Source organism: Heterodontus francisci, unplaced genomic scaffold (genome assembly GCF_036365525.1).
Source record: "Heterodontus francisci isolate sHetFra1 unplaced genomic scaffold, sHetFra1.hap1 HAP1_SCAFFOLD_1111, whole genome shotgun sequence".
NCBI lineage: Eukaryota > Metazoa > Chordata > Chondrichthyes > Heterodontiformes > Heterodontidae > Heterodontus > Heterodontus francisci.
In genome coordinates, this window is record NW_027142303.1 from 82232 (window position 1) to 108711 (window position 26480).

Genomic DNA, 26480 nt, shown 5'->3' on the forward strand with positions numbered 1-26480 from the left:
AAGAATTGTCGAGAACGACGCCCGGAGCCCTTGGGTGCATTCGCCGACCTGACCAAAGCGTTTGGCTGGGTGAATGGCAAGACCCAGCAACAGCGCCACAGTCCTGCAATAGCTCCGTGACGATCCGACTGCTACTGTCTTGAGCGGGAGATCTGAAACAGAGGCCTCAGAAATCTGGATTGGGATCAAGCAAGGCTGTGTGATAGTCTTCCTGCACCAGATTTCCAAACCATTCTCGATCCCTTCAATTCTCCATACTGAACTGAATCCAACAACAATTGACACCTGTCTGAGGGAGCAACTGGGTTTTTACATCTTTAAAGGTAGGCCTGTGGTAATACAAAAATACTGATACCGTGAGTGTCCGAAAATTTAGCCACCTTTTATTCCCAAGTTAAATGTCACCAAACAAGGGGATCCACAATAGTCATGGTGGTGCTCTCGGTTTTCATTGTCACGGTTCTCCATGTGATAACCCACGACCTCTGCGCCGTGATGACCCACGACCTCCAGGGGCCCCCCCCCCACCCGCTGCCGATTTGACCTGGCCGCTTAACGTTACAGGACCCGGGCCAGAGGCCGCTCCCTGCAAAAAAACAAAGCAAGATCCCAGGAGGTCACGCCATCAACCGCTCACAACTTTGTAAACCCTCCTGCCAGCGGAAACAGTTTCTCCTTATTTACTCCGTCAAAACCCTTCCTGAATTTGAACGCCCCGATTAAATCTCCCCCTTAACCTTCTCTGCTGGAAGGAGAACAATCCCAGCTTCTCCCAGTCTCTCTGCTATTTAAATGCTGGTGTACTGTATGAGACACTGGCCCTTTCAGCTCTGCAAGGTGAGGTTTTGGGCCTTCTAGATTAGGCTTGTCCAATATACAGCCTGCGGGCCATGATCCGGCCTGCAGATGTGAGCTGTACCTGGAGCCGTTCCTCGTTCTGTGGTTTCTGTCCTCGGCCGTTTCTTTAAGCTTCAGGGATGAGAAATTTGTTCCAGCCTGCCGACGGTTTCTCTGACTGACAGAGAGAGAGCCAGAGGGGTAAGGGAGCTGGGGGCGAGAGAGCCTGAGAGAGAGTCAGACCAGCCCCCTAGGTAGGACAACATTTGCAATATGGCTGCTCACGCCAAAATGTTGGACACTCCTCGTTCCAGATCACCACTCTCGTACACGATTGTTGATCGATATGTAAGAAATACTTGCTACCGGCAGCCTCGAATTTAAAATCCTCAACCTTCGTTTTCAACTCCCTCCGTGGCCTCGCCAACCTTCCCTATCTCTGTAACCTCCTCCAGCCCCTACAGCCCTCCCTATCTCTGTAACCTCCACCAGCCCTTACAACCCTCCCTCTCTCTGTAACCTCCACCAGCCCCTACAACACTCCCTATCTCTCTAACCTCCTCCAGCCCCTACACACTTCCCTATCTCTGTAACCTCCTCCAGCCCCTACAACACTCCCTATCTCTGTAACCTCCTCCAGCCCCTACAACACTCCCTATCTCTCTAACCTCCTCCAGCCCCTACAACACTCCCTATCTCTGTAACCTCCTCCAGCCCCTACAGCCCTCCCTCTCTCTATAACCTCCTCCAGCCCTCCCTCTCTCTATAACCTCCTCCAGCTCCTACAGCCCTCCCTCTCTCTATAACCTCCTCCAGCCCCTACAGCCCTCCCTATCTCTGTAACCTCTTCCAGCCCCTACAGCCCTCCCTCTCTCTATAACCTCCTCCAGCCCCTACAACCTTCCCTATCTCTGTAACCTCCTCCAGCCCCGACAGCCCTCCCTATCTCTATAACCTCCTCCAGCCCCTACAACCTTCCCTATCTCTGTAACCTCCTCCAGCCCTCCCTATCTCTGTAACCTCCTCCAGCCCCGACAGCCCTCCCTATCTCTTTAACCTCCTCCAGCCCCTACAACCTTCCCTATCTCTGTAACCTCCTCCAGCCCTCCCTATCTCTGTAACCTCCTCCAGCCCCTACAGCCCTCCCTATCTCTATAACCTCCTCCAGCCTCTACAACCCTCCCTATCTCCATAACCTCCTCCACACCCTACAACCCTCCCTATCTCCATAACCTCCTCCAGCCCCTACACCCCTCCCTATCTCTGTAACCTCCTCCAGCCCTACACCCCTCCCTATCTCTGTAACCTCCACCAGCCCCAACAGCCCTCCCTATCTCTGTAACCTCCACCAGCCCCTACAGCCCTCCCTCTCTCTGTAACCTCCTCCAGCCCCTACACCCCTCCCTATCTCTGTAACCTCCTCCAGCCCCTACAACACTCCCTATCTCTGTCACCTCCTCCAGTCCCTACAGCCCTCCCTATCTCTATAACTTCCTCCAGCCCCTACACCCCTCCCTATCTCTGTAAACTCCTCCAGCCCCTACACCCCTCCCTATCTCTGTAACCTCCTCCAGCCCCTACAACCCTCCCTATCTCTGTAAACTCCTCCAGCCCCTACACCCCTCCCTATCTCTGTAACCTCCTCCAGCCCCGACAACCCTCCCTATCTCTGTAACCTCCTCCAGCCCCGACAACCCTCCCTATCTCTGTAACCTCCTCCAGCCCCGACAACCCTCCCTATCTCTGTAACCACCTCCAGCCCCGACAACCCTCCCTATCTCTGTAACCTCCTCCAGCCCCTCCAACCCTCCCTATCTCTGTAACCTCCTCCAGCCCCTACACCCCTCCCTATCTCTGTAAACTCCTCCAGCCCCTGCACCCCTCCCTATCTCTATAACTTCCTCCAGCCCCTACACCCCTCCCTATCTCTGTATACTCCTCCAGCCCCTACAACCCTCCCTATCTCTGTATCTCCTCCAGCCACTACAGCATTCCCTATCTAAGTAACCTCCTTCAGCCCCTACACCCCTCCCTATCTGTCACCTCTTCCAGCCCCGACACCCCTCCCTATCTTCACCTCCTCCAGCCCCTACACCCCTCCCTATCTCTGTAACCTCCTCCAGACCCTACACCCCTCCCTATCTCTGTAATCTCCTCCAGACCCTACATCCCTCCCTATCTCTGTAACCTCCTCCAGACCCTACACCCCTCCCTATCTCTGTAACCTCCTCCAGACCCTACACCCCTCCCTATCTCTGTAACCTCCTCCAGCCCCTACACCCGTCCCTATCTCTGTAACCTCCACCAGCCCCTACAACCCTCCCTATCTCTGTAACCTCCTCCAGCCCCTACACCCCTCCCTATCGCTGTAACCTCCTCCAGCCCCTGCACCCCTCCCTATCGCTGTAACCTCCTCCAGCCCCTACAACCCTCCCTATCTCCGTAACCTCCTCCAGCCCCTACACCCCTCCCTATCTCCATAACCTCCTCCAGACCCTACAACCCTCCCTATCTCCGTAACCTCCTCCAGCCATTACAACCCTTCGAGATCTCTGCCCTCCTCCAATCCCGGCCTCTCGCCCATTTCCCCCCCCCCCCCCGATTCCCATCGCTCCACCATTGGCGGCTGTGCCTTCAGCTGCCTGGGGGCCCGAAGCTCTGGAATTCCCTCCCTAAACCTCTCCGTCTCTCTCTCTCTCTCTCTCTCTCTCTCCTCCTTTAAGACGCTCTTTACGCACAGTGGTGCAGTGGTTAGCACCGCAGCCTCACAGCTCCAGGGACCCGGGTTCGATTCCGGGTACTGCCTGTGTGGAGTTTGCACGTTCTCCCTGTGTCTGCGTGGGTTTTCTCCGGGTGCTCCGGTTTCCTCCCACAAGCCAAAAGACTTGCAGGTTGGTAGGTAAATTGACCATTATAAATTGTCACTAGTATAGGTAGGTGGTAGGGAAATATAGGGACAGGTGGGGATGTTTGTTGGGAATATGGGATTAGTGTAGGATTAGTATAAAAAATGGGTGGTTGATGTTCGGCACAGACTCGGTGGGCCGAAGGGCCTGTTTCAGTGCTGTATCTCTAATCTAATCTAATCTAAAAACCGACCTCTTTGACTGAGCTTTTGATCGCCTGTCTCCTTATGTGGCTGAAGGTGAGATTTTATCTGTTAACGCTTCTGTGAAACAACTTGGGACCAGGTGAGAAAGGTGTCCAGGGGTCTTATTGTAACAGTGTTTGATTTTAAACCCACTGTGTTTTGAGCTCCCTCTTTGTGAATCTTTGTTCACAGCTTTCCAATGATAAGGCAAAGAAATGAGCACAGACAGCCCATCCCCGGTTTAAAGAAGAAAAGTGAAAAGTATTAAACCTTAAACTTAAACTCTAATATGGTGAACACATGATGGATATACCACATGCCCACTCCAGCATGCACACATGATGCACGTGCAAATAGGGACAGAAAAGAGCAGAAGAAAAATACATTGGAGAGTTTTGAGACAGTCTCTAAAGGGGGGGGGGGGGGGGCTTCTTATTACTGTTTCTGTGGTTCCAACTTGCCGTAGAGTCCTTGATTGTAGACAGCTCTTACTTTTCATTGGGGCCTAGTATTCTTCTTAAACCTTGTTCACTGTCGGAGACTTTTCTCTCTTGGTGTTCATATGTCTTCAGTGGTTTCCGAAGCTGATGAGAGCAGGCAGGAGAGAGGTGTTCTCAGTCCAGGAGCTAACATCCTTCTGAGTTTCAAGCACCCTGCGGCAAGTTCAAAATTCAAACAACTCCAACAGTCAGCCAGCCATGTGACCAAACCGCCCTGACCACGTCTGTTTGTGTATTCGGCCATCTTGGCAGTTAACCTGGAATGCTAGCCTTTCCACCTTCAACGTCTGGTAATCAAAAGTCCATTGTGGATTAAATTGGAGCAGGGAATAGCTCCTTTATTCTTTGAAGTACTGTCTGTGGATATGCTAATCTCTCTCCAGCCAAAGTCTCCAATTGTTTTTTTTTCAAAGCGAGTTTGTTCTTCACCATCAGCAGTTTAAAGTCAATGTTCATGTGACAAAATTAATGTTCCTCATTCTTGGCAGGTGGGGGTTTGTCTGACACTATGTTAAAGGCTCTATATAAATGTAAGGTGTGACGAAGTGCTTCCTGACATCACCCTGAATGGCCTGGCTCTAATTTTAATGTTCTACCCCCTTGTCCTGGACTCCATCCCACTCCCCAACAGAGGGAATAGTTTTTCTCTCTCTACCCCATCAGATCCTTTTAATTCCGATGCTGGACAATGTCATGCAGGCCCACACCTGCCTAGAATGAGGCATATTAATTTTGTCATATGGCCACTGATTTTAAACTGTTGCTGGAGTGACGAAGTGACTTGTTTGAAGATCACCTGACACTGGGCTGGAAGGACATTTGCATACTAAGAGACGCTGCTTGTGGAGACAAAGGACCTGCTCCAGTTAGCCCAAATGGATTTTGATCAACAGACATTGAAGGTGTAAGGAAGCGCATTTTAGGCCCTGCTAAGATGATACAATCCACAAAGCCAGGACTGGTTAAACCAGCTGGTCACAGGACTAACTGACTGATCCAGGTTTGTTTGAACTAGCCACAGGACAGTTTGAATGCAGAAGGCAGTGTGCAACTGAGGCTGGAACAAGGAAGCCTCTCTCCTGGCTGTCTCTCTCTCTCTCTCGCTTTCTCCCAAGCCACCGGACCCACGGAAGACACGTAAACTTCAAGAGAGAAAAGACCCCTACATCGGAACAAGCTGAAGCGTGAACAGGGCCCCCATGAACTGCAAGACTCACCGGCAACCAAAGACTCCACATTGCACTTAAAGGACTGTAACTACCAGATATTGCCTCACTCTTTTCCCCTTTATTCCTTCGGCTTTTTCTGTCTCTATCTGCGTGTGTGTTTATCCTGTATGCTTGCTCGCGTGGTCACGTCGCATATTTATATTGTTAACCCGATTAATAAACTTTTACCTTTCTTGTTTAAATCTAAGGAAACCTATTTGATTTCTTTGCCTTACAATTGGAGCAGTGAACAAGGATTCACTGAAGGGGGAGGTAAAAACGTGGTGTTTTCAAATTAAACCCTGTTATGGTTAAGCCAGGCAAAGGCTGAGAGGGAACCCCCGAGACCCTTTCTCACCTGGTCGCAACAACAGTGTGAAATGTCCCCTTATCCCGACCAGTAAATCCACGATAATATTTACCTGGTAGGAATGACGCCGATGTGCCCTCAGAGCACTCAAAGGACCTAGAAAGGAACAGCAATGGGATCTGTCAGTGTAGTTCCTGCAGCAATGCTGTCGCGGAGACCCGAATCTGCCAGACGCACTACCTGAGCCTGCCTGTCCAGACTGGACCTCGAGTGAGGCACCGGTGGGGGGGGGTGGTATCTAGGCCCTTGGGACTGACCCGCACCAACTTGGGCCTTTCAGGAGATTTGTCCGATTGTTACAACCTGGGAGGCTGGGTTGCCCCAGTCTTATTAGACGCAGCAACTCCGGTGCTTACAGTGCCCGTCAGACCCGCTAGGCCCCAGTGTAGCACTGGGCACCGCGTGCTCCTTCTGCAGGCCCCACCGGGTGATCTAGGCCCCGGTGTAGCAGCGGGCGCCGCACGATCCCTCTCCAGACCTCACCAGAGTTGCTTAGGCCCCTGTGTAGCACTGAGCACCACCCGCTCCCTCTTTGGGCCCCACTGTTCATGCTGGGCCCCAGCGGAGTGCTGCACGTTCCCTCAACAGTATCCACTGGGCAGAGACAAGAGCACAGAAGGGAGGCAGGCAGCTAAAGTGAAACCCAACCACCCCTCCTCTGGGAGACTTGAAGCATGCGCCGGTGGCGGGGGAGGGGTGGGGGTGAATTAAGCCTTACCTTCCTTTTTTCTGCCTTCGTTGGTGCAAAGGGCAGCGGCCTCAGATATTCCTCTGGAACCCGCTCGTACAGGTTCTCATCCTGACTCAATTCCGGTGCTGGTGTGGCAGGAACAGGCCTCGGTGCTGGCTGCGGCCTACTAGGAACAGGCCTCGGTGCTGGCTGCGGCCTGCTCGGAACAGGCCTCGGTAAGTCTCCATAAACTACATCGTCCAGTTCCAAGCTGTCCCCGGCGAGGCATGGCTGCAGCCCCTCAGCGTCAGGAGAGACGTGAAGGCCGAGGCTCCGCCGGGCGGGCTGGGCATAGATGGGCTGAGTGTTGGGCGGGAGAAGGGGCGGAGAGGGCCACCTGGGGGGGGCCGTGGGCACCACCACCCCACAGGGAGGATCGGCCAGTTGTCGGGGTGGGAGGTTGGGGGTCGCGCCGGGGCCCTTGGTGGGGGTAGGGTAGTATAAGTTGCCCGGCCTGGTCTGCTTGGGATCCAGCTCTGAGTACACATGGTGGCGCTCCCGCCAACTGGCCTGTGGCAGGAGGTCCTGAGGCACGGCGTAGAAGGCGATCCCGTCGTCGGGTTCGGCATAGAGCCGGGCCTGGGCAGGTTCAGCGTAGGTGTGCTTCTCCTCCATGGCTGTGCAAGGCCTCTCCCTGGGCTCCGTGTAGATGTGCCTCTTTGGCTTGATGACCTTAGCATACGTCACACTTTCATGGCTGGGGGCAGGATCGACTCCCCTCTCTGGGGGGCAGCGGCTCAGATTCTCGCTGGAGGCCTTTTTTGCCAAAGATCTGGCTTCAAGGATCTGCCAAGGTGCAAGAAAACATGGTTAGGACCTGGAGCTCCCACCTGGTAAAAGTCGCCCAACCACTGACACCTCTTGCACACTTAACTAAAGTAACACAGTTAGGAGGGCGAGTCCCACCTCATCATCTGGGGCCCTGTGGCTGCCAATGTCAACCGCTTCCACCAGCTGCCACTTTCTCCTCACCCTGATCAGCTCCACCTCTTCCTACAGGCCCTGTGAGAGCAGCCTGTCCTTACGGGCCCCACAGAGAGCAGCCTGTCCTTACAGGCCCTGTGAGAGCAGCCTGTCCCGACAGGCCCTGCAGGGGGGGTAGCCTGTCCCTAGAGGCCCCGCAAGGGGTAGCCTGTCCCTACAGGCCCTGCGAGTGGCAGCCTGTCCCTACAGGCCCTTTGATAAAGTTTTTCTCTGGTGGTGGCTTCCACAGGCCCACTTCAGCATATTTCCATCGGCCAAAAGCCAGAGAGGGTGTCACCTTCAAACACTGCTGTCCACCCACTCTCCCCCTTCCACTTCCCTACTTGCCCTTGCTGCTGCCAGTGGACCCTGCAGTACACACCGGGTGAATTCAGAGCACCAACACAGAGCAGGGAGCTCCCAGAGTGGAAGATTGGGGCGCACTGGTGCCAGATTGCGATCTTCAGGGATGGAACCTGGGCACCCTACTGGGCCCTGGTTCTCCCCAAGGTCACTGCAACAGCAGCCATCTTTGAGGCAGCTCCCTGGGGTTTGCCGGAGGGTGATTTGTACCAGAGCCAGGCCGACAAGGAGTCATTATTCCGCGTGCGCACTGAGATTAAGAGGGTACAAAGAGAGTAGAGAGGGCTTTAAATAGTGGCCGGTTGGGGCTGGGGGAGTGATGTGTTGTGGGGCTTCGGGGCAGCCCTCCATGGGGCTGAGTGGGCCTGGAGTCACATGTAGGCCAGACCAGCTAAGGACAGCAGATTTCTTTCCCTGAAGGGCGTTAGTGAACCAGGTGGGTTTTTACAACAATCAACCATTGGACTAATTCCAGATTTATTAACTGAATTTAAATTTCACCATCTGCCCTGGTGGGATTCGAACCCATGTCCCCAGAGCATTAGCCTGCACTCTAGATTACCAGAGCAGTGACAATACCACTATGCCACCGCCTCCCCATTCTAGACCTGGTAATGTGCAATGAGATGGGATTAATTAATTATCTCCTAGTAAAGTAGCCTTTAGGCAAGAGTGATCATAACATGATGGAATTTCACATTCAGTTTGCAGGTGAGAAGTGAGGGTCTAAAGACTAGTGTTTTAAACTTAAACTTAAAACAAGGGTATGAAGACAAATTTAGCCAAAGTAAACTGAGAAATTAGGTTAAAAGTTGGAACAGTAGTGGCAGACATTTAAGGAGATATTTGGACCTATATTAACTGGAGTTTAGAACAATGAGGCGATTTTATTGAAACATACAAGATTCTGAAGGGGCTAGATAGGGTAGACACTGAGATTATTTCCCACTGAGAGAGTATTTCCAATTTAAAACATGGGGGCAGCCAAAGATATGTGAAAACAAGAGGTGAAAGGGAGGGAGGAACTTAAAACCATCGCCATCACCAGGTAAAAGATGCTGTCAAAGCTATTTAGAGCTAAAGGCTGACAAGTCCCCAGGACCAGATGACCTGCATCCTCGGGTCCTGAAAGAAGTGGCTGCAGAGATAGTGGATGCATTGGTTGTAATCTTCCAGAAATCTGGGGAATTTTGGAACAGTCCCATCAGGTTGGAAAAACGCAAATGTAACACCCCTATTCTAGAAAGGAGGGAGACAGAAAGCAGGAAACCATCGGCCAGTTAGCCTGAACATCTGTCGTAGGGAGAACGCTAGAATCCATTATTCAGAAGGTTACGCAGGGCACTTAGAAGATCTTCATGCAATCAGGCAGAGTCGATATGGTTTTGTGGAAGGGAAATTGTGTTTGACTAATTTCTTAATGGGCTCCGTCCTGCGCTCAAATTTACCTTTTGGGGGAAAAAATGAGTTCCCTTTCCTTGACGTACTAGTTGAGAAATCTGCTCAGGGGTTCTCTACCACGGTCTATCGCAGACCTACCTTCACTGGTCAATGCACGCGTTGGGATTCTTACAGTTCCACGCGCTATAAGATTGGCCTGATCAGCAACCTCATAAATAGGGCCTGAACCATTTGCTCACCCTGCCGGCTTGATGCTGAAACAGGGCGAATCAAAGACATCCTGTGTGACAATGGCAACCCTGATCATTTCTCACTGTATATCACGCAAACTTATGAATGGGCCTAAGGTCGTCTTTTGCGGCCCTGAAAAGTGCCCAGTCTACCTCAAATTAGTCTGGAAGGGGAATGTATCCCAAAAATTTGAGCCACAGTTAAGAGTTCATGGTGGAGGGGGTAACGTATTAGCGCTGGTAGAGGATTGGTTAGCGAACAGGAAGTAGAGAGTAGGGATAAATGGTTCATTTTCAGGTTGGCAGGTTGTGACTAGTACAGAGCCACCTGGATCAGTGCTGGGACCTCAATTATTTACAGTTTATATCAGTGACTTGGATGAGGGGTCACTAGATTTGCAGATGACACGACTCCTGCTCCAACGTAGGGGAGCGGGGGAAGTTGAGGAGTGAGGGGGGATGGAGAAGCAGAGGCTCTGGGAAAATCGAATGCTGTTCCTGAAGTTGACCTGACCTCTATTGACTCTACAGCACAGAAAGACAGTCATTACCTCCTGATAGGTGGCATCGTCCAGTGTGCTCTTCGTTGCTCCCGCCACTGTCCAGAGATGGGTATCCTGCAAGGCTTTGGAGTCAAAGGCCGGCGCTCCCGGCAACGAGGTCGATCCCGGGTCAGCCTCCGGCACGTCGGGGACGGCGCCGGCAGCCGCCCCTCCTCCCTCCTCGCTGAGACTCGGCTTCCGCCTCCGGATCCTGTCGATGTCCTCGTAATGTTTATCCGGGGCCTGGGGACAGGACAAGTACAAACAGCCCGTCATTTCAGCAACTCTGCAGCACAGAGACAGGCCATTCGGCCCATCGGCTCCGTGCTGGTGTTTCTGTCCCACACGAGCCTCCTCCCACCCCCCTTCTCCTCATCCCACCCTATCCCCATATCCTTCCATTCCTTTCTCCCTCATGTCTTCATCCAGCTTCCCCTTAAACGTATCTCTGCTATTCCCCTCAACCACTCCCTGTGGTAGCGAGTTCCACATTCTCACCACACTCTGGGGAAAGAAGCGTCCCCTGAATTCCCCATTGGATTTATTAGTGACTGTCTTATATTTGGCACCCAGTGATGCCCATCAACATTCAGTTCCATCATGGTGAGTAGAACATTGAGTGAATTAATAAGAGTATTTGCATAAAGCAGGTCTAACAGCATTAATTAAAATTTATAATGTAAAACAAGGTGCCAAATGGAATCTGCAAGGTGGAATAGAGATTAGTTTTGATCATGGATGGGCAGCTGCGACCAACTCTTTGTAATTCCTGCACCATGTGGGAACTCCAGGACAGTTCATGTGTCTTGGGCGACCACGTTTGTAGCTGGAGCTCAGGATTTCCCAGCTTGAGGGGCAGCTGGAGTCACTGCGGAGCATCGGGGAGCAGGAGAGGTTGCTGGATCGTACTTTCCCGGAGGTGCTCGCCCCCACAGGCAGTAGGAGTTCAGGCTAGCAGGTGGGTGGGTCATCGGGCAGACGAGGAAGAGGCAGGAGGTGCAGGAGTCTACGGAGTGGGTGCCACTCTCAAACACATACTCAGCAACGGAGACTGCTGGAAGTGACGATACCCTGAAGGGGTGCAGTCCAGACCATGGCGCAGATGGGCACGGGACTGTACAGGAGGCAGCAGCAAAGTGTGGAAATGCAGATGCTATCGGAGATTCCATAGTCAGGGAGGCATTTCTGTAACCATCGTCATAAATCCTGCATGGTGTGTCGCCTCCTTGGTGCCAGGTTAAAGGACATCATGGAAAGGGTGCAGGATATTCTGTCGGAGGAAGGGAGTGAAACTGAAGCTCTGGCACACAGTGGTACCAATGACATCCTAAGCTAAAGCACAAATAGCCATGTGGGAGTATGATGTCGTGGCGATAACGGAAACGTGGCTTAAAAATGAGGAGGCTGCTTAATATTTGAGGATACAAAGTGATTAGAAAAGATAGGAAAGAAAAAAGGGAGGTGGGTGCCAGTACATATTAGGGAAGACATTGTAGTGTTGGAAAGAGGCGACGTCCTTGAGGGGGGCAAGGGCATTCGTCCATTTGGTTAGAGTTGAGAAGCAAAAAGGGTATAATCACACTACTGGGGTATTTTATGGGCCTTGTATAGTGAGAAGGAGAGATAGAGGAGCAACATCTGCAGGGGAATCACCAAGATGTGGAAGAACTCTGGTGTGGTGACATTGGGGGACTTTAATTACCCAAATGTCCACTGGGATAATGTTAGAGTAAAGGGTGGAAATTTATGTTCTTGGCCCAACTGAAAAGGAGTCATTGGTGGAGCTGGTGCTGGGGAATGAGGTGGACCAAGTGTCTGTGGGGGAGCACTTGGGGAAGAGCGATCATCGTATCATAAGTTTTAGACTCGTAATTCAGAATAACGAGGAACGATATGAAGTAGAACAGCTCGATTGGAAAAGGGTTCATTTCAATGGGATGAGAGGGGATCTAGCCAGGGTTAAATGGAACCCAAGATTGACGGGAAAAGCGAACGGAGCAACGGGTTATCTTTGAGCAAGAGATGTTTCAGAGGCAGGCTTGGTTCATTCCAACCAAGGGCGGAAGGTAAGGGGAACTGAAAACAGGGTTCCTTGGATGACGAGGGAGATAGAGATTATGATGAAACAAAAATAAATGGTGTATGATGTATGTCAGGTGAATTCTTCAAGAATCAGGCAAATACAATCAGTTGAGAGAGGAAGTGAAGAGGAAAATAAGACCAGCAAAGAGAGAATATGGGAATAGAATGACAGTCAACATAAAATGGAACCCAAAAATCTTCTACTGACATGTAAATAGTAAGTAGAGAGTAAGAGGTAGAGTGAGGCCTACTAGGGATAAAGAGGGTAATATATGCTTAGAGGCACAGGGCAAGGATAGAATATTTATTGAGTACTTTGTATCAGTGTTCACTAAGGAAGAGGATGCTGACAAAATATCAGTAGAAGTGGAGAGAGTAGAGGCAATGGATAGGGTAAAAATTGAAAGGGAGGAGGTACTGGAAAGGCTGGCTATGTTTCGGATAGACAAGTCACCAGGTCCACATGGCTTGTATCCCAGGTTGGTAAAGGAAGTGGGGATGGAGATGGCGGAAGGGCTTGTCATAATCTTCCCTGGATACGGGGGAGGTGCCAGAGGATTGGAGATTTTCCTGAACACACTCGAGGAACTCTTGCCCTTCACTGCCCTAGAGTGTGTTCAGGAAATTCTTTTACAACAGTATGTTGCTAGTCCAACGAGTAAGGAGGCACTGCTAGACCTGGTTCTTGGGAATGAGGTGGGCCAAGTGGATCAAGTATCAGTAGGAGAGCATTTCGGGGATCGTGATCCATGAGGTTTAGGCTGACTATGGAAAAGGACAAAGAGCAGTCCAGAGTAAGAATAATTAATTGGGAGAAGGCTAACTTCAATGGGGTAAGATGGAGCTGGGGCAAATAAATTGGAGTCAAAAGCTGGCAGGAAAAGCAGATGAAGAAATGGGCTACCTTCAAAGAGGAGATAGTTCCGACACAGTCAATGTATGTTCCCTCGAAGGGAAAAAGTAGGGCAAACAAATCCAGAGCTCCCTGGATGACAAAAGAGGTAGAGATTAAGATAAAGAAGAAAAAGTGTGTTTATGACAGATGTCAGGCAGAATATAGAAAATCCAGAGGGGAAGTGAAAAAGCAAAGAGAGAACATGAAAAGAGACTGGCAGCTAGCATTAAAGGAAATCCCAAAGTTTTCTATACTTTGCATCTGTCTTTACCAAGGAAGAAGATGAAACCCAGGCAACGGTGAAAGAGGAGGTAAGTACTGCACTTGAAGGATTTCAAATTGATAAGGAGGAGGTATTGGATAGGCTGTCTATACTCAAATGGATAAAGCACCAGGACCAGATGAGATGCATCTCAGGATACTGAGGGAAGTGAGGGTGGAAATCGCAGAGGCACTGGCCATAATTTTCCATTTTCCTTAGACTCGGGTGGTGTGAGAGGACTGGAGAATTGCAAACGTTACACCCTTGTTCAAAAAAGGGTGTAAAGATAAGCCCAGCAACTACAGGCCAGTCAGTTTGCTCTTTCGGAGAGCCAGCGCGGACACGATGGGCCGAATGGTCTCCTTCTGTGCTACGACGACTCAATAATACCCAGGGGCTCTCAGTGACACACAATGGCACCCAGTGACCGCTAGAAGGTGGGCAGGTTTCCCACACACCATGACTGTGGCCCTTTCCGTTTCCAAGGGTAACAGATCCTGCTGCTCTTCAATTGGTCGGATCCTGTTTATTAGTTTGCGTCTGCCCGTCATTACCTCCTGATAGGTGGCATCGTCCAGTGTGACCTCTGCTGCACCCGCCGCTGCCCAGAGATGGGTATCCTGCAAGGTCTTCGGGTCAAAGGCCGGCGCTCCCGGCATCGAGGGCCACCCTGCACCAGTCTCTGGCACGTCGGGTTCATCGCCAGCAGCAGCCCCTCCTCCCTCCTCGCTGACACTCGACTTACGCCTCCGGATCCTGTCGATGTCCTCGTAATGTTTTTCCGGGGCCTGGGAACGGGACAAGGACAAAGAGCCCGTCATTTCTTGTCTCAGTTTGCAATCTGCTCAAACAAACCCGTCACCCGTACCTGGGGGTCAGACGCTGCACTTTAACCCCTGGCACTGGGTGGAGTCAGGGGTCAGACCTTGCCGTGTAGGCATGGAGTTACCAGTGCTCCGGGAGTGGCCTCAAACTTCCAGGAATTAAAGAGTAGTATCGTACCTCACTCTGAGCCCATGTGTATCGTACCTCACTGTGGGCCCAGGTGTATCGTACCTCACTGAGGGCCCAGGTATATCGTACCTCACTGAGGGCCCATGTGTATCGTTCCTCTCTCTGGGCCCAGGTGTATCGTACCTCACTGTGGGCCCAGGTGTATCGTACCTCACTGTGGGCCCAGGTGTATCGTACCTCACTGTGAGCCCATGTGTATCGTACCTCACTCTGAGCCCATGTGTATCGTACCTCACTGTGAGCCCATGTGTATCGTACCTCACTGTGAGCCCAGGTGTATCGTTCCTCACTGTGAGCCCAGGTGTATCGTACCTCACTCTGAGCCCAGGTGTATCGTACCTCACTGTGGGCCCAGGTGTATCGTACCTCACTGTGGGCCCATGTGTATCGTACCTCACTGTGGGCCCAGGTGTATCGTACCTCACTGTGGGCCCAGGTGTATCGTACCTCACTGAGGGCCCAGGTGTATCGTTCCTCACTGTGAGCCCAGGTGTATCGTACCTCACTCTGAGCCCAGGTGTATCGTACCTCACTCTGAGCCCATGTGTATCGTACCTCACTGTGGGCCCAGGTGTATCGTACCTCACTGTGAGCCCAGGTGTATCGTACCTCACTCTGAGCCCATGTGTATCGTACCTCACTGTGGGCCCATGTGTATCGTACCTCACTGTGGGCCCAGGTGTATCGTACCTCACTGAGGGCCCAGGTGTATCGTTCCTCACTGTGAGCCCAGGTGTATCGTACCTCACTCTGAGCCCATGTGTATCGTACCTCACTGTGAGCCCATGTGTATCGTACCTCACTGTGGGCCCAGGTGTATCGTACCTCACTGTGAGCCCAGGTGTATCGTACCTCACTCTGAGCCCATGTGTATCGTACCTCACTGTGGGCCCATGTGTATCGTACCTCACTGTGGGCCCAGGTGTATCGTACCTCACTGAGGGCCCAGGTGTATCGTTCCTCACTGTGAGCCCAGGTGTATCGTACCTCACTCTGAGCCCATGTGTATCGTACCTCACTGTGGGCCCAGGTGTATCGTACCTCACTGTGGGCCCATGTGTATCGTTCCTCACTGTGAGCCCAGGTGTATCGTTCCTCACTGTGAGCCCAGGTGTATCGTACCTCACTGTGGGCCCAGGTGTATCGTACCTCACTGTGGGCCCATGTGTATCGTTCCTCACTGTGAGCCCAGGTGTATCGTACCTCACTGAGGGCCCATGTGTATCGTACCTCACTGTGGGCCCATGTGTATCGTTCCTCACTGTGAGCCCAGGTGTATCGTACCTCACTGTGGGCCCAGGTGTATCGTACCTCACTGTGGGCCCATGTGTATCGTTCCTCACTGTGAGCCCAGGTGTATCGTACCTCACTGAGGGCCCATGTGTATCGTACCTCACTGTGGGCCCATGTGTATCGTACCTCACTCTGAGCCCATGTGTATCGTACCTCACTGTGGGCCCAGGTGTATCGTACCTCACTATGAGCCCGGGTGTATCGTACCTCACTGTGAGCCCAGGTGTATCGTACCTCACTGTGAGCCCAGGTGTAACGTTCCTCACTGAGCCCATGTGTATCGTACCTCACTGTGTGCCCAGGTGTATCGTACCTCACTGTGGGCCCAGGTGTATCGTACCTCACTGTGAGCCCAGGTGTATCATACCTCACTGTGAGCCCATGTGTATCGTACCTCACTGTGGGCCCAGGTGTATCGTACCTCACTGTGAGCCCAGGTGTATCGTACCTCACTGTGGGCCCATGTGTATCGTACCTCACTGTGAGCCCAGGTGTATCATACCTCACTGTGAGCCCATGTGTATCGTACCTCACTGTGGGCCCAGGTGTATCGTACCTCACTGTGAGCCCAGGTGTATCATACCTCACTGTGAGCCCAGGTGTATCGTACCTCACTGTGGGCCCAGGTATATCGTACCTCACTGTGAGCCCATGTGTATCGTACCTCACTGTGGGCCCATGTGTATCGTACCTCACTGTGAGCCCAGGTGTATCGTACCTCAATGTGAGCCCAGGTGTATCGTACCTCACTGTGAGCCCAGGTGTATCGTACCTCACTGTGAGCCCAGGTGTATCATACCTCACTGTGAGCCCATGTGTATCGTACCTCACTGTGGGCCCAGGTGTATCGTACCTCACTGTGAGCCCAGGTGTATCGTACCTCACTGTGGGCCCATGTGTATCGTACCTCACTGTGAGCCCAGGTGTATCATACCTCACTGTGAGCCCATGTGTATCGTACCTCACTGTGGGCCCAGGTGTATCGTACCTCACTGTGAGCCCAGGTGTATCATACCTCACTGTGAGCCCAGGTGTATCGTACCTCACTGTGGGCCCAGGTATATCGTACCTCACTGTGAGCCCATGTGTATCGTACCTCACTGTGGGCCCATGTGTATCGTACCTCACTGTGAGCCCAGGTGTATCGTACCTCAATGTGAGCCCAGGTGTATCGTACCTCACTGTGAGCCCAGGTGTATCGTACCTCACTGTGAGCCCAGGTGTATCGTACCTCACTGTGAGCCCATGTGTATCGTACCTCACTGTGGGCCCAGGTGTATCGTACCTCACTGTGAGCCCAGGTGTATCGTACCTCACTGTGGGCCCAGGTATATCGTACCTCACTGTGGGCCCAGGTGTATCGTACCTCACTGTGAGCCCAGGTGTATCGTACCTCACTGTGGGCCCATGTGTATCGTACCTCACTGTGAGCCCAGGTGTATCGTACCTCACTGTGGGCCCAGGTGTATCGTACCTCACTGTGAGCCCAGGTGTATCGTACCTCACTGTGGGCCCAGGTATATCGTACCTCACTGTGAGCCCATGTGTATCGTACCTCACTGTGGGCCCATGTGTATCGTACCTCACTGTGAGCCCAGGTGTATCGTACCTCACTGTGAGCCCATGTGTATCGTACCTCACTGTGGGCCCAGGTGTATCGTACCTCACTGTGAGCCCAGGTGTATCGTACCTCACTGTGAGCCCATGTGTATCGTACCTCACTGTGAGCCCAGGTGTATCGTACCTCACTGTGAGCCCAGGTGTATCGTACCTCACTGTGAGCCCAGGTGTATCGTACCTCACTGTGAGCCCATGTGTATCGTACCTCACTGTGAGCCCAGGTGTATCGTACCTCACTGTGAGCCCAGGTGTATCGTACCTCACTGTGAGCCCAGGTGTATCGTACCTCACTGTGGGCCCAGGTGTAACGTTCCTCACTGTGAGCCCATGTGTATCGTACCTCACTGTGAGCCCAGGTGTAACGTTCCTCACTGAGCCCAGGTGTATCGTACCTCACTGTGGGCCCAGGTGTATCGTACCTCACTGTGAGCCCAGGTGTATCATACCTCACTGTGAGCCCATGTGTATCGTACCTCACTGTGGGCCCAGGTGTATCGTACCTCACTGTGGGCCCAGGTGTATCGTACCTCACTGTGAGCCCAGGTGTATCGTACCTCACTGTGAGCCCAGGTGTATCGTACCTCACTGTGAGCCCAGGTATATCGTACCTCACTGTGGACCCAGGTGTATCGTACCTCACTGTGAGCCCAGGTGTATCGTACCTCACTGTGAGCCCAGGTGTATCGTACCTCACTGTGAGCCCAGGTGTATCGTACCTCACTGTGGGCCCAGGTGTATCGTACCTCACTGTGAGCCCAGGTGTATCGTACCTCACTGTGGGCCCAGGTGTATCGTACCTCACTGTGAGCCCATGTGTATCGTACCTCACTGTGAGCCCATGTGTATCGTACCTCACTGTGAGCCCAGGTGTATCGTACCTCACTGTGAGCCCATGTGTATCGTACCTCACTGTGAGCCCATGTGTATCGTACCTCACTATGAGCCCATGTGTATCGTACCTCACTATGAGCCCAGGTGTATCGTACCTCACTGTGAGCCCAGGTGTATCGTACCTCACTATGAGCCCAGGTGTATCGTACCTCACTGTGAGCCCATGTGTATCGTACCTCACTGTGAGCCCATGTGTATCGTACCTCACTGTGAGCCCAGGTGTATCGTACCTCACTGTGGGCCCAGGTGTATCGTACCTCACTGTGAGCCCATGTGTATCGTACCTCACTGTGGGCCCAGGTGTATCGTACCTCACTGTGAGCCCAGGTGTATCGTACCTCACTGTGGGCCCAGGTGTATCGTACCTCACTGTGAGCCCATGTGTATCGTACCTCACTGTGGGCCCAGGTGTATCGTTCCTCACTGTGGACCCAGGTGTATCGTACCTCAATGTGAGCCCATGTGTATCGTACCTCACTGTGGGCCCAGGTGTATCGTACCTCAATGTGAGCCCATGTGTATCGTACCTCACTGTGAGCCCATGTGTATCGTACCTCAATGTGAGCCCATGTGTATCGTACCTCACTATGAGCCCAGGTGTATCGTACCTCACTATGAGCCCAGGTGTATCGTACCTCAATGTGAGCCCATGTGTATCGTACCTCACTATGAGCCCAGGTGTATCGTACCTCACTATGAGCCCAGGTGTATCGTACCTCACTGTGAGCCCAGGTGTATCGTACCTCACTGTGGGCCCAGGTGTATCGTACCTCACTATGAGCCCAGGTGTATCGTACCTCACTATGAGCCCAGGTGTATCGTACCTCAATGTGAGCCCATGTGTATCGTACCTCACTATGAGCCCAGGTGTATCGTACCTCACTATGAGCCCAGGTGTATCGTACCTCACTGTGAGCCCAGGTGTATCGTACCTCACTGTGAGCCCATGTGTATCGTACCTCAATGTGAGCCCATGTGTATCGTACCTCAATGTGAGCCCATGTGTATCGTACCTCACTATGAGCCCAGGTGTATCGTACCTCACTATGAGCCCAGGTGTATCGTACCTCACTGTGAGCCCAGGTGTATCGTACCTCAATGTGAGCCCAGGTGTATCGTACCTCACTGTGGGCCCAGGTGTATCGTACCTCACTATGAGCCCATGTGTATCGTACCTCACTGTGAGCCCAGGTGTATCGTACCTCACTGTGAGCCCAGGTGTATCGTACCTCACTGTGGGCCCAGGTGTATCGTACCTCACTGTGAGCCCATGTGTATCGTACCTCACTGTGGGCCCAGGTGTATCGTACCTCAATGTGAGCCCATGTGTATCGTACCTCACTGTGGGCCCAGGTGTATCGTACCTCAATGTGAGCCCATGTGTATCGTACCTCACTGTGAGCCCATGTGTATCGTACCTCAATGTGAGCCCATGTGTATCGTACCTCAATGTGAGCCCATGTGTATCGTACCTCACTATGAGCCCAGGTGTATCGTACCTCACTATGAGCCCAGGTGTATCGTACCTCAATGTGAGCCCATGTGTATCGTACCTCACTATGAGCCCAGGTGTATCGTACCTCACTATGAGCCCAGGTGTATCGTACCTCACTGTGAGCCCAGGTGTATCGTACCTCACTGTGGGCCCAGGTGTATCGTACCTCACTATGAGCCCAGGTGTATCGTACCTCACTATGAGCCCAGGTGTATCGTACCTCAATGTGAGCCCATGTGTATCGTACCTCACTATGAGCCCAGGTGTATCGTACCTCACTATGAGCCCAGGTGTATCGTACCTCACTGTGAGCCCAGGTGTATCGTACCTCACTGTGAGCCCATGTGTATCGTACCTCAATGTGAGCCCATGTGTATCGTACCTCAATGTGAGCCCATGTGTATCGTACCTCACTATGAGCCCAGGTGTATCGTACCTCACTATGAGCCCAGGTGTATCGTACCTCACTGTGAGCCCAGGTGTATCGTACCTCAATGTGAGCCCAGGTGTATCGTACCTCACTGTGGGCCCAGGTGTATCGTACCTCACTATGAGCCCATGTGTATCGTACCTCACTGTGAGCCCAGGTGTATCGTACCTCACTGTGAGCCCAGGTGTATCGTACCTCACTGTGAGCCCATGTGTATCGTACCTCACTGTGAGCCCAGGTGTATCGTACCTCACTGTGAGCCCAGGTGTATCGTACCTCAATGTGAGCCCAGGTGTATCGTACCTCACTGTGGGCCCAGGTGTATCGTACCTCACTGTGGGCCCAGGTGTATCGTACCTCACTGTGAGCCCATGTGTATCGTACCTCACTATGAGCCCATGTGTATCGTACCTCACTGTGAGCCCATGTGTATCGTACCTCACTGTGAGCCCAGGTGTATCGTACCTCACTGTGGGCCCAGGTGTATCGTACCTCACTGTGAGCCCATGTGTATCGTACCTCACTGTGAGCCCATGTGTATCGTACCTCACTGTGGGCCCAGGTGTATCGTACCTCACTGTGGGCCCAGGTGTATCGTACCTCACTGTGAGCCCATGTGTATCGTACCTCACTGTGAGCCCAGGTGTATCGTACCTCACTGTGAGCCCAGGTGTATCGTACCTCACTATGAGCCCAGGTGTATCGTACCTCACTGTGAGCCCAGGTGTATCGTACCTCAATGTGAGCCCAGGTGTATCGTACCTCACTGTGGGCCCAGGTGTATCGTACCTCACTGTGAGCCCAGGTGTATCGTACCTCACTGTGAGCCCAGGTGTATCGTACCTCACTGTGGGCCCAGGTGTATCGTACCTCACTGTGAGTCCAGGTGTATCGTACCTCACTGTGAGCCCATGTGTATCGTACCTCACTGTGGGCCCAGGTGTATCGTACCTCACTGTGAGCCCATGTGTATCGTACCTCACTGTGGGCCCAGGTGTATCGTACCTCACTGTGAGTCCAGGTGTATCGTACCTCACTGTGAGCCCATGTGTATCGTACCTCACTGTGGGCCCAGGTGTATCGTACCTCACTGTGAGCCCAGGTGTATCGTACCTCAATGTGAGCCCAGGTGTATCGTACCTCACTGTGGGCCCATGTGTATCGTACCTCAATGTGAGCCCAGGTGTATCGTACCTCACTGTGGGCCCATGTGTATCGTACCTCACTGTGAGCCCATGTGTATCGTACCTCACTGTGGGCCCAGGTGTATCGTACCTCACTGTGAGTCCAGGTGTATCGTACCTCAATGTGAGCCCAGGTGTATCGTACCTCACTGTGGGCCCATGTGTATCGTACCTCACTGTGAGCCCATGTGTATCGTACCTCACTGTGGGCCCAGGTGTATCGTACCTCACTGTGAGTCCAGGTGTATCGTACCTCAATGTGAGCCCAGGTGTATCGTACCTCACTGTGGGCCCATGTGTATCGTACCTCAATGTGAGCCCAGGTGTATCGTACCTCACTGTGGGCCCATGTGTATCGTACCTCAATGTGAGCCCAGGTGTATCGTACCTCACTGTGAGCCCATGTGTATCGTACCTCACTGTGGGCCCATGTGTATCGTACCTCAATGTGAGCCCAGGTGTATCGTACCTCACTGTGGGCCAATGTGTATCGTACCTCAATGTGAGCCCAGGTGTATCGTACCTCACTGTGGGCCCAGGTGTATCGTACCTCAATGTGAGCCCATGTGTATCGTATCTCACTGTGAGCCCAGGTGTATCGTACCTCACTGTGAGCCCATGTGTATCGTACCTCACTGTGAGCCCTGGTGTATCGTACCTCAATGTGAGCCCAGGTGTATCGTACCTCTCTCTGGACCCATGTGTATCGTACCTCACTATGAGCCCAGGTGTATCGTACCTCAATGTGAGCCCTGGTGTATCGTACCTCAATGTGAGCCCAGGTGTATCGTACCTCTCTCTGGACCCATGTGTATCGTACCTCACTATGAGCCCATGTGTATCGTACCTCACTGTGGACCCAGGTGTATCGTACCTCACTGTGAGTCCAGGTGTATCGTACCTCAATGTGAGCCCAGGTGTATCGTACCTCACTGTGAGCCCAGGTGTATCGTACCTCACTGTGAGCCCATGTGTATCGTACCTCACTGTGAGCCCATGTGTATCGTACCTCACTGTGGGCCCAGGTGTATCGTACCTCTCTCTGGACCCATGTGTATCGTACCTCACTGTGAGCCCATGTGTATCGTACCTCACTGTGGGCCCAGGTGTATCGTACCTCACTGTGGGCCCAGGTGTATCGTACCTCTCTCTGGACCCATGTGTATCGTACCTCACTGTGAGCCCATGTGTATCGTACCTCACTGTGGGCCCAGGTGTATCGTACCTCACTGTGAGTCCAGGTGTATCGTACCTCAATGTGAGCCCAGGTGTATCGTACCTCACTGTGGGCCCAGGTGTATCGTACCTCACTGTGAGTCCAGGTGTATCGTACCTCACTGTGGGCCCATGTGTATCGTACCTCAATGTGAGCCCAGGTGTATCGTACCTCACTGTGAGCCCATGTGTATCGTACCTCAATGTGAGCCCAGGTGTATCGTACCTCACTGTGGGCCCAGGTGTATCGTACCTCACTATGAGCCCATGTGTATCGTACCTCAATGTGAGCCCAGGTGTATCGTACCTCACTATGAGCCCATGTGTATCGTACCTCACTGTGGACCCAGGTGTATCGTACCTCACTGTGAGTCCAGGTGTATCGTACCTCACTATGAGCCCATGTGTATCGTACCTCACTGTGAGCCCATGTGTATCGTACCTCAATGTGAGCCCAGGTGTATCGTACCTCACTATGAGCCCATGTGTATCGTACCTCACTGTGGACCCAGGTGTATCGTACCTCACTGTGAGTCCAGGTGTATCGTACCTCACTATGAGCCCATGTGTATCGTACCTCACTGTGAGCCCAGGTATATCGTACCTCACTATGAGCCCATGTGTATCGTACCTCACTATGAGCCCAGGTGTATCGTACCTCACTGTGGACCCAGGTGTATCGTACCTCACTGTGAGTCCAGGTGTATCGTACCTCACTATGAGCCCATGTGTATCGTACCTCACTATGAGCCCAGGTGTATCGTACCTCACTATGAGCCCATGTGTATCGTACCTCACTGTGGACCCAGGTGTATCGTACCTCACTGTGAGCCCATGTGTATCGTACCTCACTGTGGACCCAGGTGTATCGTACCTCACTGTGAGTCCAGGTGTATCGTACCTCACTATGAGCCCATGTGTATCGTACCTCACTGTGGACCCAGGTGTATCGTACCTCACTGTGAGTCCAGGTGTATCGTACCTCACTATGAGCCCATGTGTATCGTACCTCACTATGAGCCCAGGTGTATCGTACCTCAATGTGAGCCCAGGTGTATCGTACCTCACTGTGAGCCCAGGTGTATCGTACCTCACTATGAGCCCATGTGTATCGTACCTCACTGTGGACCCAGGTGTATCGTACCTCACTGTGAGTCCAGGTGTATCGTACCTCACTGTGGGCCCAGGTGTATCGTACCTCACTGTGAGTCCAGGTGTATCGTACCTCACTGTGAGCCCATGTGTATCGTACCTCACTGTGAGCCCAGGTGTATCGTACCTCAATGTGAGCCCAGGTGTATCGTACCTCACTGTGAGCCCATGTGTATCGTACCTCAATGTGAGCCCAGGTGTATCGTACCTCACTGTGAGCCCAGGTGTATCGTACCTCTCTCTGGACCCATGTGTATCGTACCTCACTATGAGCCCATGTGTATCGTACCTCAATGTGAGCCCAGGTGTATCGTACCTCTCTCTGGACCCATGTGTATCGTACCTCACTATGAGCCCATGTGTATCGTACCTCACTGTGGGCCCAGGTGTATCGTACCTCACTGTGAGCCCATGTGTATCGTACCTCACTGTGAGTCCAGGTGTATCGTACCTCACTGTGGGCCCAGGTGTATCGTTCCTCACTGTGAGTCCAGGTGTATCGTACCTCAATGTGAGCCCAGGTGTATCGTACCTCAATGTGAGCCCAGGTGTATCGTACCTCTCTCTGGACCCATGTGTATCGTACCTCACTATGAGCCCATGTGTATCGTACCTCACTGTGAGCCCATGTGTATCGTACCTCACTGTGAGCCCAGGTGTATCGTACCTCACTGTGAGTCCAGGTGTATCGTACCTCAATGTGAGCCCAGGTGTATCGTACCTCACTGTGGGCCCATGTGTATCGTACCTCAATGTGAGCCCAGGTGTATCGTACCTCACTGTGAGCCCATGTGTATCGTACCTCAATGTGAGCCCAGGTGTATCGTACCTCAATGTGAGCCCAGGTGTATCGTACCTCTCTCTGGACCCATGTGTATCGTACCTCACTATGAGCCCATGTGTATCGTACCTCACTGTGAGCCCATGTGTATCGTACCTCACTGTGAGCCCAGGTGTATCGTACCTCACTGTGAGCCCAGGTGTATCGTACCTCACTGTGGGCCCATGTGTATCGTACCTCACTGTGGGCCCAGGTGTATCGTACCTCACTGTGAGCCCAGGTGTATCGTACCTCACTGTGGGCCCATGTGTATCGTACCTCAATGTGAGTCCAGGTGTATCGTACCTCAATGTGAGCCCAGGTGTATCGTACCTCACTGTGGGCCCATGTGTATCGTACCTCACTGTGGGCCCAGGTGTATCGTACCTCACTGTGAGTCCAGGTGTATCGTACCTCACTGTGAGCCCAGGTGTATCGTACCTCTCTCTGGACCCATGTGTATCGTACCTCAATGTGAGCCCATGTGTATCGTACCTCACTGTGGGCCCAGGTGTATCGTACCTCACTGTGAGTCCAGGTGTATCGTACCTCAATGTGAGCCCAGGTGTATCGTACCTCACTGTGGGCCCAGGTGTATCGTACCTCACTGTGAGCCCATGTGTATCGTACCTCACTGTGGGCCCAGGTGTATCGTACCTCACTGTGAGCCCATGTGTATCGTACCTCACTGTGGGCCCATGTGTATCGTACCTCACTGTGAGCCCAGGTGTATCGTACCTCACTGTGGACCCAGGTGTATCGTACCTCACTGTGGGCCCATGTGTATCGTACCTCACTGTGAGCCCAGGTGTATCGTACCTCACTGTGGACCCAGGTGTATCGTACCTCTCTCTGGACCCAGGTATATCGTTCCTCACTGTGAGCCCATGTGTATCGTACCTCACTGTGAGCCCAGGTGTATCGTACCTCACTGTGAGCCCAGGTGTATCGTACCTCACTGTGAGCCCATGTGTATCGTACCTCACTGTGAGCCCAGGTGTATCGTACCTCACTGTGAGCCCAGGTGTATCGTACCTCACTATGAGCCCAGGTGTATCGTTCCTCACTGTGAGCCCATGTGTATCGTTCCTCACTGTGAGCCCAGGTGTATCGTACCTCACTGTGAGCCCAGGTGTATCGTACCTCACTGTGAGCCCATGTGTATCGTACCTCACTGTGAGCCCAGGTGTATCGTACCTCACTGTGAGCCCATGTGTATCGTACCTCACTGTGAGCCCAGGTGTATCGTACCTCACTATGAGCCCAGGTGTATCGTACCTCAATGTGGGCCCAGGTGTATCGTACCTCACTGTGAGCCCAGGTGTATCGTACCTCAATGTGGGCCCAGGTGTATCGTACCTCACTGTGAGCCCGGGTGTATCGTACCTCACTGTGGGCCCAGGTGTATCGTTCCTCACTGTGAGCCCAGGTGTATCGTACCTCACTGTGGGCCCAGGTGTATCGTTCCTCACTGTGAGCCCAGGTGTATCGTACCTCACTGTGAGCCCAGGTGTATCGTACCTCTCTCTGGGCCCAGGTGTATCGTACCTCACTATGAGCCCAGGTGTATCGTACCTCACTGTGTGCCCAGGTGTATCGTACCTCTCTCTGGACCCATGTGTATCGTACCTCACTGTGGGCCCAGGTGTATCGTACCTCACTGTGAGTCCATGTGTATCGTACCTCACTGTGAGCCCAGGTGTATCGTACCTCACTGTGAGCCCAGGTGTATCGTACCTCACTGTGAGCCCATGTGTATCGTACCTCACTGTGAGCCCAGGTGTATCGTACCTCACTGTGAGTCCAGGTGTATCGTACCTCACTATGAGCCCAGGTGTATCGTACCTCACTGTGAGCCCAGGTGTATCGTACCTCACTGTGGACCCAGGTGT

The 26480-nt window shown here is 52.6% G+C and overlaps 1 protein-coding gene across 1 annotated transcript in view; it reads right to left on the minus strand.

Moving 5' to 3' along the window:
* Positions 1-361: 361 nt before the first annotated feature.
* Positions 362-26480, minus strand: part of LOC137366998 (uncharacterized) — a 40916-nt gene continuing 14797 nt past the window's right edge. The window contains exons 5-9 of the mRNA XM_068028493.1: positions 14029-14262; positions 10245-10478; positions 6725-7522; positions 6059-6102; positions 362-586 (exon numbers count right to left, since the gene is read on the minus strand). Coding sequence (XP_067884594.1) covers positions 6094-6102; positions 6725-7522; positions 10245-10478; positions 14029-14262 — 1275 coding nt within the window. The 3' untranslated portion in view covers positions 362-586; positions 6059-6093. The remainder of the gene's footprint in view (positions 587-6058; positions 6103-6724; positions 7523-10244; positions 10479-14028; positions 14263-26480) is intronic.